Source organism: Meleagris gallopavo, chromosome 3, assembly GCF_000146605.3.
Source record: "Meleagris gallopavo isolate NT-WF06-2002-E0010 breed Aviagen turkey brand Nicholas breeding stock chromosome 3, Turkey_5.1, whole genome shotgun sequence".
Classification (NCBI taxonomy): Eukaryota; Metazoa; Chordata; class Aves; order Galliformes; family Phasianidae; genus Meleagris; species Meleagris gallopavo.
In genome coordinates, this window is record NC_015013.2 from 23,114,334 (window position 1) to 23,127,101 (window position 12,768).

Sequence of the window (12,768 nt, forward strand, 5' to 3'; positions counted from 1 at the left end):
CCGTCTGTCCCTCAGAATGCTGTTATTCTATGAAATATCTCCACCGTCATGGCTGCCAATCTGGTAGTTAGTTTGAATTAGTAATTATTTGGTAAGACCTAAACATCCTATCTATTCCTGTAAACAGAAGGTTAATTAATTTATTTTGGCTATTGATATGTTTCTGTCTATTTATATATTCAGTATTTTTTGCTGCATTTTAAATTGAGTTTTATTTTCTTCGCAGTGCAGGAAACAGGAGAATAGAGCCTGGAGAGCTAATGTCTTGCATAAAGCAAAACAGGGAGTTACATTTGGACTTCCTACATGATAGTTAAATTCTCCTGTTCAGCAACAAGATGACATTATTTGCCTTAGCCATATCTTTTATCTCATCAAACAAATAGGTTGAAGAGATATTCTTACTCTGTAGAAATTGTATTTTTCAGCAATGATCGATTGAATATGTTGAAGCTTTAGTTCTCCTCAACAAAGCAGCTTAAAAATCCTTGTCTCAATTAAAGGTATTGAAACCTCCATTTGTTCGACTTTTAAAGAAGCTCAAGTGCATTTAGAAAGTCTACCATGAGCTTTGATTGCTTTCATTGCAGTTATATTAAAATAGTACAGCAGAGAATAACATGCTTTTCTTTAGGTTCCTCTACTTTTATTCAGTGTAGATAATCATCTGTGATTTATAAGTAATCTTCTCCATAAAAGACAACTTTGTATTTCAGTTTTCAAATATTATCACGGTTCCGTTTTGTGGTCTTTGAAGAAACAGCACAAATGTAATGTGCACTTAAGGCTTTCAACCACGAGATGGCAGCTAATTACCCCTAATGAAAGAAAAGTTGCTGCTGGAGTTTCGCATTGTAACACCACCAAAACAATCTTGGCACAGTGAAATGAACTTTCATAATTTATCAGCTAATATGAGAACTTAATGTTCTGAAAGACACATAATGGGACATGGAGAAACAAAATGATGACTGCCAACCACCGAAAAAGATTTCCGAGTGTCATATCCTGTGCGACCAACCTGATTATTTTCTGTGACAAGATTACTGGCTGTAAGGACAAAGGGAAGGCAATAGTTATTCTTTGTCTTAAGTCTAGCAAGTTGTCTGATGTGGTATCTGTTAGCATCCTTAAAGTCAAACTGGTGATTTAAGTGCTAATTGTCTAAGCTAATTTAGGTAGAAAATTGGCTGGCACGGAGGCATGGTGGTACCAAGCAAAGTTGATGGCCAGTAACTAGTGAACACTCAGGGATGATACTGAGATATTGTTTAGTGCCTTTAAAAGTTGATTTAATTATGGGACAGAGCACGCTGTGACCCTGATGATACCAAACTGGAGGAGGGTGATGTACCACAGAGCATGGTTGCTGGACAGGCTTGAGAATAGACTTAGAGAAACTTCAAGAAATTCAACATTAGCAAATGCTAAGTCCTGCAGTTAGGATGGAATGATCTTGTATGACAATACATGTCAGTGGCCAGCTTGCTATATGCCAGGTTTACAGAGAAGGACTTGCCTTGAACATGAGCCAATAATGCACCTTGCAGCAAAGGTGCCACAGGCTGGGTTGATAGAGCAAGTTTGGCAGTGTGTCATGACCAGGATACTGGAGTACATGATATATGAGAAGATGTTGAGAGAACTGGCTTTGTTCTGCACTAGGAAGAAAGGAGTAAGGGAGATTGTATTCCAGTCTACCTTTAAAGGCAGAGTATAGACACAGCTGGGCTTTTAATGAAGATGCAAGGTAATACGAGTCAACAAGACGTAAGTTGGAATAGAGGAAATTCCAGTTAGATATATGAGAATGGTCTTTATGTTGGATGGTCAGATACCACTAGAGCAATTGTAAAATCTCCATCCTTGCATCTATTCAAAACTCAACTGCATACTTCTCTCAGCTACCACTCTCTAATTGTACTTTCTTTGTGTAGGAGACTGATTTATATGACTTACAGATATCCTAATGTGTTTTTTTTTTTTGTTTCTTTAAGTTAGCTGCTATGACCTTACATCATTTTATGAAAATCTCTACTTTCTTAGGTTCTTCTTTGAGAGATGTTTTTCTTGGGATAACTTCTTTTGATGCAAGTTCAGACTGTTGGGCTGAGTTTTTTACATTAGAAATCAAACGCAAAGTAAAATAATTCTTCAGTGTTCTCAAATATATCCAGGAATCAACTCATTGTGTAATATTTAATAACATCTTTAATATTAAGAGAGAACCATAAAGAGTTTAGAGAATGAATGTTTAATTTTACACAAAGTGCAATTCTTTTAGATCTTTCTCTTTCAAATATATCTATGTATCTATCAATATATAAATCTGATTTGACTGTAGTAGATGAGGAAAATTGCACAGAAAATCAGGTAATGCAAGGGAAATGACTTTTATTCATGAAAATGTTATCAATAAGGAGGCTGTTGAATGATTGTAAATGTGATTCACGGATTCACGTTGATATCAGTAGGGACAAAAATATTTAGGAGCATTTTAAGCCTGAAATAGCTGTTAAGGAAAAAAAAAAAGGACCTTGTTCCTGATATTGGATGATTATCTTGTTTTTCTTGGAATTTTCATGACATCAGGTTTGGGTTCTGTCACTGAAGTGGAAAAAATTAAAGTGATTTTGAGAAGAAAAAGCCCAATATTCATTGCTGAAGAAAAATATTTTCATTAAGCACCCACTGTACAACTGAAAAATAACTGAGACTGAGTGTGTTTGTATAAAAACTATGAATAAAAACTTGGTAGTTTAATAGTCTGTAGGTAATAGCTATTTGAAAGCTGCTTGACTGCTGTTGCTATATATTTAAACAATCTCCTGTGACAAGGAAACAGAGATGTCTGTCGACATGAGGATTACTTAAGAAGGCTAAACACAAATCAGATATTGACTTTTGCAAATGGTTATGTTGCCCTTGAGCATGATGAATTGTATTGAGTGGTGTTTATATATAAACAATATCACCTTAACAACGCTGAGGTTGGTAACAGTGGTTTTCAACTGCAGATCTGCAGGCAGTATATTCTCTAGTTCCTCAGTTCAGTCTTCAAGTAACTTAAATGCACATTAGAACTGAATTGAGGGAGAAAAGAAAGATGCAGTGCTAATCTTAGTAATTGTTAACTTTTTAGGTCTTTACTGTATTTTCTAGGTGTTTTTGGTGTTCCTACAGAACAGGAATGAAACAAATATAAACAAAAGGCTGGGGGGAGAGAGCAAAATGATGAATGAAGAATCTTGTATCATAATTTAAGGTTTATGTTGAAAATAGATGTTTATATCAAATAGTACAATGTTTAGAGCTGGAAGAAAGCAACTTTGGAAGCAGAGCATTGGCAGAATTATAAAGGTAAGGAAAACAGAACTGTGGATTAGGTCTGGACTAGTAACCATGCATCTTGAGTAAATACTTGAATTGAGGTGGAGGGTCTGTTTTAATGTCTGTTTTAATGTCTGTTTTAAAATAGTATAAGTGGCTGGTATTAATTTCATCAAACACTCTGATTAGACTTTGTTTTTTAAAGCAAAATATAGTGTTTGGGATAGGTGTATGTCAAAGATAGGTGTTCTCTTGTTTGTTTGGTCTTGTAAATGGATCAGCCAGTCTGATAAGTTAATTGGTAGGATATCTACCAAGGCTTAGTTGCACAGTTTGTTTGGAAAGGCAAGTTTGTGCTCAGGTATTTATACATTGATTGCTCCGAAAGTAATGCATGCTATTTATTTTCTTGGAAACTACAATAGATACAGAGAGCACAATAACACTGTCTGAAACACTGTTTGATAGAGCAAATTCTTAGCTACAAAACACTATTTTTCAACATAGTTACAACAATTAACTATGCTTTTTCATCAACCATGAACAGGAACCTACATGCCACACATAAAAATCTGCACCAGGGGAAGTGATCCACTGTTGCTGTTGCCACTGCTAAAATGCACCACCCACAACCTCAGTGCTTCTGCATCCGTTGTTTGGGCTCCATAAATGTTCATTGGTGCTACTTTTTTTGCATGGAGGAATTCAGTGACATGCCTTTGCTCCATCTGCACTTCCATATCACGTGCTGTTCTGTCAGACTGCCCCTCTACTGCCGTTTGTCATGGTAACAAAATGTAATGCAATATTGGTGGGAAGGTTCAGTCTCTTCTGCCTTACCACCAGTATCTGCCTCTAACATTGTGGGCCAACATCATAAAATAGTAGGCATTAATTTCAGAACAGACCTTGCATGTGTAATATTGATACCTAAATCTTGTCCTGATTGTTTCAGTGCTCTGGAAGTGGTATAAAATCACCAATGTTTTAGTACAATATAGTACAATAAACAGTTTCTTGCTGCATTTAACAACAAAGCAAGGGTGGGCTCTGCAACTGAGGGAATTTGATGTTTAGCATCAAGATATGAAAGCATGACAGACAGACTGTGTGTTCTTGAACTGTATTGTAGAAAAATATCAGGGAAAAAATTTATCAGGGAAAAAAATGCATGTAACTAACATTAATTAGAGAGATATCCACCAGAACAATGCAAATGTCTTACAAAAGTGACACATGATAAATGCAAGTTTGTCTTAGTCTGTTGAGAACTGTAGCTTTACTATCTTGTTAGTAATTGCCTGTGTTCTCTAGGGAAGGTTGATTGGTCTTTTGGAGATTTATGATATATTAACAAATTCTTAGACATCAAATATTGCTTAATTCTATGTGAACTCCTATACACAACAGTTAAAAGAAATGCTATAGGATTTGGGAGACTGCAATTATAGGATTGAATTAGAAAACGTTAGAAAAACTGAAATTAACATCAAGACATGATTTTCTAGTTTGAGAAGAGACTCATTATTTCAGCCTACATAAACAGCAGCTTGGAGAAGGAGCGGAGGCTGAAAGGTTATGAAAGGTTATGCCTATGGGTGGAGTATATGGGGGAACTGATAATCTGTGTATGATGAATTCTGTTTGCTGCAGTGTCTCTGGAACTCTGTACTGAAAACGATGCAGAGTACAAAAATTAATGTGACTGTATTTTGAGCAAAATAAAAATAAGTTTTTGTGAATTAAAGAGAAACTATCTAATTGGCTTAGTGCTTATATTTTTCCATGCTCGAGATGCACAGCCAGTTGTGCTGAAGCTGTTGAAATAGCAAAGCTCTCGTGTGAGCAGATTTGGCCAAAAATTGGTTGCTTTTTGTATCTAATTAGCAGAAAAATTTCATTCCTTCTCTGAGATATAAGCAAGGCCTACATCTAAATAAAGCTAAAAAAGCATAAAATATGTATACAAATTAATGTACTATGCATTCTTCAGGCATATCTGTGTGAGAAATGCTATTTGTATGTTTGTCATTAACCTGGAAAAACATTTCCAGTACATTCGGCAATTATGCAGATATCCTAGCAATTATGAGTTTACCAAATATCTGAAAATTCCTTCAGGAAGTAGCAAAGAAATTTACATAATGGTATAAAGTGTGTTATTCCGGTCCTATTAACTCTGCAGAAGCTTGTAGATAAATCACTTGTGCATTCTTCTTACAGTTACTAGATTTTTGACAGTCACCAAGGAAATAAAGATTGAACTTAATACCAATGGAACATAATTCTAAATTTCTTTTGAAAATGAAATTATATTAAATCTTGTAATCCACAAGCACAATAGTAGCAGTAACTACTCCAGAAGGCTATTTTGTCTGCAATATAATGAGGTGTCTTACATATGGGAATTCAATTTAATTAGAAGAGTAGGCATACTGCTTGAAGTATGGTATAATAGCAATAGTTAAGCACATTTATAAACACTTGAGTACCTTGAGGCTTGTTGCTTGTTCTACTTCTCATTATATTAAGAGATAATGCATGAAATCTTAGCTTCCTCCAGCAGCGTTTATCTTTGTTGGTAAACACTTATGATATCTTCCACAAGTAACAAATATGGGTCACAGTCCCGTGTTGATTTGGTGGTGCTATGTGAATTGACTGAAAAGCCAAAACTAATAGCTTGAAGTGTATTGAAGATGACTAACAGGGTAATGGAGCTGTACCTATAAAATACCACTTTTTTCCCCCCTAGAGAGACTTTCAACAAATAAGTAATACTCTATAAAAAGCCAGTGATAAGAATTTTATGATAAATATGATAATAGAACACAGGAAATCATATGCAAAATTGCAACGGGCTGCTTCTAAAAATTTAAGTGCCTAAAATTTTAAACCACAAGTATGGAAGATGCAGTACTCTTCATTTTTAAAATAAATTCCAAGATTTTCCTTACGTTTGTCTTCAAAATTGTGATTTTTGAGTAACTCAAAACACTTTGTGTTTTATGACAGCAAAAGCTGAAGGAGGAAAGGGAGGCTAAACGTGCTCGGCTGGATGACAGGCATGATTACTTACTGGATATTGTTGCCACTTGTGTGAATCTCGACAAAGCAGAAATAGAAGAAGCTATTCTTGATGGTAACCAGGTAATCTGATTAATTTGCTAAATGAAGCTCAGAGGGTGCTTTAAAATTGATGCTACCATTGAATACTTAGTGAGATAGTTGCCAGACTGTGGTTTCACAGATGCAGGAGAGTGCTGTCTGTGCTAGGCTGCATATTAATGTTGTTTTCACCAGACTGCTATCAGCATTTGTGAAACTATATTGTGAACTAGTTTAGGAAGTTAAATCAGCTGAAAACTACTTGACAAAATAGACTGGCTAGCGATCCCACCAAAGATATAAGTGTTTGTGTTTTTACTTGGTAAGTATTATATGCATTGGAGATGTATTTTGTGATTTGAAAATAAGTCACTTTGTTTTTAAATTTAAGTTTTAAAATGTAGATATTCTCATTTCAGTATGAATATTTTGAAAGATCCAGTGGAAGACTACAAAGATGGTCAGGGACATAAAGCATGTGAAGTATGAGAAGAGCAAGAACAAGTGATTGAAGGGCTGTCAAGTAGTTGCCTGCAATTGTTTGAAGAGTAGTTACAGATGGAACTGAACTGTTCTCAGCAGTGGCAGAACATGTAACTAGGGGCAATAGCCACAAATTGCAGATTGTGCAACTTAGAGATCCTTCTTCACCAGGAATGTAAAGTGGCATGGTAGTAGGTTACCCATGTAGGCTTTGAAGTTTCTGTCCTGGGAGACTTTCAAGACTCAGCTTGGGCAAGACTTTGGATGAGCAGAGCTATTATTGGCAAAAAACGAGGTTAACCTAATAAAGTCCTTTCCAACAATTCTGTGATTCTGTATGAGACAGGAAAATGAGCTGTGCTGAACACTGTTTTGAGTTAAAGCACAGAACTTGTTTCAACCTTTTGGCATTTTATCTCTGGGTGGATTTCCTGAAAAATTATATTGTCTGAGAATAATTGTCAATGAAGAAAATATTTCCAGCTATTATACTTGGAAAATATTCTTGAGTAAAGCTATTACACTTTATTTAACAATTTTATTAGTTGTTCTGACCTTCCTGGAGGGTTCAGCCAAAATTTCCTGAACATACAGCAATTAACTTTCTTCCAAGTCCTATGTAGCCTATACATGAGATTCCTGGACTGCACTACCAATGCATAATTCAAGGAAGACTGATGACAGCCTGAAGTTGATGTAGAACTGCAAAATTGGCGTGATGCTTAAAGTATAAACATGGGCTTTCTCTGTTGCTATGTTATGGAATCTATGCTCTCTGTTTTCAGCTAGTTAGCTGAATGATGGCAAGAATAAAACGGGGGAAGAACTTCAGTGAGGTGCTGCTGCACTTTGGCAAATGAAGAAATGCCCTCTGTTTGAGAGATGGTGTGCAGCATGTGCATAAGTGGTTTCAATAAATAGGAACATGGCCTGACTATATTGGAAAGGAAAAAAAAATCAAAATGATTAAGTAGTGTGTGCTACTGAAGGAAAAAAACTCACTTTTTTTTTTTAATTTTTTTTTTAGAAGGCAGTAACTGATCCTGATGTAATGTTAGTACTAGACATTGGTAATATGATATGTATTTATAAGCACTTTTTGTTAAAAAATTGATCACGTAAAATTTTTGTAGTAGATATGCCAGGCATAAATACTTTCACATCATCTCAAACAGATAGAGCGCATTGACAAATTCTTGGACCCAGGAGGTCTGCGCCATCTGATGTTCTACTATCAAGATGTGGAGGCAACTGATACGGGTAAAGCTACATAGGTTTTACTGCAACGTGTTGTGTTTCTTCTGAGTAGGTGTGCAAAGAAAAAAAAATTGGTGATGTTTTTATTAACTGAGGCTTAAAGCAAGTCAAGTTTGGTCACCCAGGAATACTTTGCTCATGAAATAAGGACTGATGAATTACTGGAGCTTATTAGTGCACTTCTATGTTGGTCTTTAGAGCCTCACTTGTTTACCCTGGATGTACAAGAAAAGACATAGCTGTCAATGTGCATGCTTTAAACTTTCTGGCCCACCCTTTCAACTGTCCTGGTGTTGTTTTATTGCCAGTCTTTGACATGTCCCGAATGTTCTCCGTTTGCTACCTAAATTTCTTTCAGAAGTGCTGACACATAGCTAATATCCAGTTCACAGGTCCTTGTTACTATGGAGTTCATCAGATGGAATTATCTTTTTCACTGGTTTACTTTTCTTCATCTAAACAGTAGCCTTTCTGTACGAATGTGCTGATGGGGAATGGTCCCAACAGTACAGTTCTGCTAGTCTTTACCATCAGGACTTTAGCCCTTTATTATTGTCACCATCTAGAGTGACTACTTGGCTGTGTCTTTGCAGAACAGATGTGAAACAATGTGAAGGCAGTCTGTCGTAGGTGTAAGTGAAAAACAACTCAAGGAGGACACAGTAGAGGTCGCAGTTCCTGCTGTGCCTTTATATGTATTAGTCATCAGCATTACATCCAGCTTGCTGAATAAGGATTCAGTGGTAAATCAATAGTCCCTCAGTTTCTCCAGCACTGATGGTGACCGACTGACATTAACACTATTGCAGGAAAAAAGTTCAGATATGTAACTGTGCCCATTCCTTGCTATGAGAAAGAAGAGTTGTTCTGGCTCCACAATAACCAAAAGCAGAATAATTGGAACAGACTTCTCTCAGTGCTGGTCTGTGCTGGAGCTAGTTCTGCTTAAATTTGGCACATCTTTGGGAACAGCTATGAATGAAACCCATCTCAGGGAAAGCCAACTGTACTTCTGAGGAGTTGAGGAGAGTCTTCCAGGGTGTGAAGTATCTATTTTTTATTTTAGAGATCTGTCTTTGAATATATGGAAACCATCCTGATTGCTGAAGTTCTCAGTATGTCTCTGTTGGCCTGAGAGACAGACCTGATCACATTTTTGCAATGTTTTGAGCATGACTTTTAGTTTGTGGCTCAACAGCTTCTAACACAGTTTTCAGTAACAGCGCATCTCTTCTGAAGATATCACAGATTATCTACTGTATCTTTATACATCACAGAGATGTCCCAAAAATGAATTACTGTTGATGGTTTGAAATTACTGAAGTGCAAGGATTGTGAAAGCTTGTGTTAATTAACAATTAATCAAATTTGTAAAAATCTCCAAGTCAAGACTCTTTAGGCAATGTACTTGCAAGGTAAAAAAGAAACTTCTTCAGGAGAAGGGAAAGAGGAAGTTTATGTGAAGAGAAGGGAGGCGGACAGATGTATGGGTGTGTGATCCAAAATGGGGTATCTTTGCCACTCAGATCATATGACTGAACAAGAAAGGAGGAGTGGCACTGTTACATTTTGCCTTGGTTGGCTATTGTCCTTTAATTACAGATACCAACAACTGTTTTTTAAAATCTTTTTATTATTACAGGGATTCACTGAAAAATAAATGTATGTGTGTGCACATGTGAATTTTTCTCTGAGACAATGCTGGAAAACCATTAGCAAAAAAATAATGTGGTCAAAACCCAGACAGTTTAAGACAAGACACTGCTCTTCTTGGTGACTCTTTACAAATGTTACTAACAGCATAAACCTGTGAGCAGCATATTCATGTTTGGGGAATAAGAAAGGTCTTATTTTGTAGCTCCCTCATTTATTTTTTCCCCCAAGAATATTCTGTGGCATGACACTCCTTGTTTTCAGAAATGCTCCTATTTTTTTTCTGTATTAGACTTAGGTCTGCATTTTCTTAAGGATAGACTGTTGTTAACAGCGCATTTGAGGTAAACTACATTTGCTGATTTTTTATTTTAAGCAATAGAGCATTATCTTCAATTACATAATAGAGAGGGATTGCTATGCAAGAGCACCTTGACCCTGAAACTTTTATTAGAATGAGCAGAAAACAAATAAATGAATAGAAAGAAAAGGCTTTTGATATGAAAATGACAAAATGAGTTGAAATAATTCTAATGGTGCTCTGAGGACTCTAGGTGCTCTGTGCATTCACTAGGAAATTGTGGTGAAGCATCAAGGGATTGGGACTCATAGATATGCAGTTTAGGAAGTTTTTCTTTGAATAAATGATAAGTGTTTATTAAATGTTTGTTTTATTTCAACCTACAGAGCATTTTAGCTTTCCAGGAATTAATTGTCTCTTGACAAAGAAGAAGAAACCTAAAGTATTTGTGACAGAGGGGAAGGAAGTTGCTTTAACTGGTGTATGTGTTTTCTTCATTAGATCTAATGTTCTGAAAGCCATCACAGCTGAAAATATCTATCAGGTGAGAGTTAGTGACTACTGTTCTTTGTACGTAAACTTGTTGAAAATTATTTTTCATATTGGGGTATTTACTCTCAGCACATAAGTTGACAGCCTTTTACATAGTGAAATGAGCAAAAGGACAGTTTGGCTAAGTGAAATGCAGGGCAAAATGGAGGAGAACGGAAAAACTGACACTGTGCAGTGGCAGCAATTTGAGGTATATCATTGTGAAGAAATAATGCTATGACAATTTGTGATCATCCAAGATGACAAAAAGTAACTGGTCAACACCTAAGTATCAAGTTTTCAGAGCACTACTGGCTTCTACATTAAACGAACAAAAGTGCTTTTATTTTTATGAGTGTATAAATAAGTTATACACAAACAATATTTTACCGGTGAAATGCTCATTAAATCTCTGTCAATTCAATATGAATAAAGCTGAATCAAGTGCAGTACAAGTTATCCTAGCAGTAGGGAGCACAGAATAAAATGTAGAGGATCCTATAGTTGTAGAAGAACTAATCAGACTGCTAAAATAAGAATGATGAGCTAAATGAGAATGTAACTTTGTGCAAAACTTTATATATGCTTCAAAATGAAAACTTTCAAATACAACTGATAAGCCAGAGAGTTTTAACTTCTCCCATCTCTTTTAGGAAAATCTTTTTATGTTATTTTTACTCGAGTAGGCAAGAACTATAAAAGCAAAGGCTGAATAAGTTGGCTATCATCACTAGATTTTCATTTGATATCTATCTATATATATTTGAATTTTTATAGTCAACTTAATCTTTTTGGTTGTTTTAAATGATCTGACTTGGGTTTTCTCAGTCATATACTTTCTAACATTTAACGATTTTTGCTTTAATAATGCTTTCAAGCTGATAATTGTGTCTGAACTTTGCAGCAGAGATCTTCACAATTAATTATATAACCCCTAATGATAATAAATAATACCTTAAAACTAGGGAAGACAAGTTGAATAGTAAAAATGATACGTATGAAAAACAACTAATGTATGGCACTTGAATACAATTTGTTTTGTGTTAAATTATATTGCTGAAAAATTCCTGTACTACTTTCTAATAAAGAGACAATAGTTGGCAGATTAACATAGTTTACCTTAAAAATCTTCAGAGTCGTCTTCAGAATGTATAAAAAGCAAATATTTTGTGAATTGTTCTCTCTCTAGCTGGGTAAAGGTATCCTTCCTAGACCAGAACCTTTGAGCAACTGGAAATCAGAAGCAACAGTATTTTGTAATTCTTTTGATAACTGTATTTGTTATATATTTCTGAATATATACATACATATATGTATGAATATATTGTTAAAAAATGTAACCTAGATAGCTTTACAAGAGGCATACTGAAATCCTTTTGCTCCTCCGTATAGACTGAACTATATAAACAGAGAGGTCTCTTATAAAATTATATTTCAGAAGTTTTTATGACGAACTGTGACCCTCTGCAAATCTCACAGGCCATGCTAGGAAGAATTCTTGTTACTGCATGAAACAGTAGTGCACTCACACATACTTGTAATTTTTGAGATGCTTAGGCAATAGGACTGGGAAAAAAAACATGCTGACAAAGTGTTGTTTTCCATTTTAATATTTATTTTATGTCTTTTACAGGAAGTAAATTTTAATATGATGGATGTAGGCCGAGATGGCTTACTAAAAAGTGTTGAGCAGCTGATACTAGAAATCTTCATTCCAGCTTTACAAATTACAGATTATGGCTGGGTTGGACTTGGTGAACATCAACAGAATGACAATATTAAGAAAGAGTTCCTCACTTCCATTGAATCGTTTGTTAGTGTGCTCTCAGGAACTCAGCAAAGTCTGCTGGAGAAGGTAATATATTCAAGCAGCAGCTGGGAAACAAGCTAGCTGTGAAATGTCTTGGTCTGGAGTTCTTAAATTTACTATTTTTGTAGAATATTTGTAAAATTGCTTTTGTTAAACTGGTGAAAAGAAACAATGTTTCTAAATATTGCTTGTTGTCATCAATAACTTCATATACGTGGATCTGTGGCTTTAACATCTGTGAAAGTTTATGGCTTTAACAATTCTGCAGCTGCTTCTGTTTGTTTTTTTTTTTTTT

At 35.4% G+C, this 12,768-nt stretch overlaps 1 protein-coding gene across 1 annotated transcript in view; it reads left to right on the top strand.

Annotated features, from left to right (window-relative positions):
• The first annotated feature begins 3,160 nt into the window (after positions 1-3,160).
• The window catches only part of DNAH5 (dynein axonemal heavy chain 5), a 108,666-nt gene continuing 99,058 nt past the window's right edge, over positions 3,161-12,768 (top strand). The window contains 5 exon segments of the mRNA XM_019613825.1: positions 3,161-3,360; positions 6,346-6,480; positions 8,097-8,181; positions 10,519-10,676; positions 12,297-12,518. Coding sequence (XP_019469370.1) covers positions 3,283-3,360; positions 6,346-6,480; positions 8,097-8,181; positions 10,519-10,676; positions 12,297-12,518 — 678 coding nt within the window. The 5' untranslated portion in view covers positions 3,161-3,282.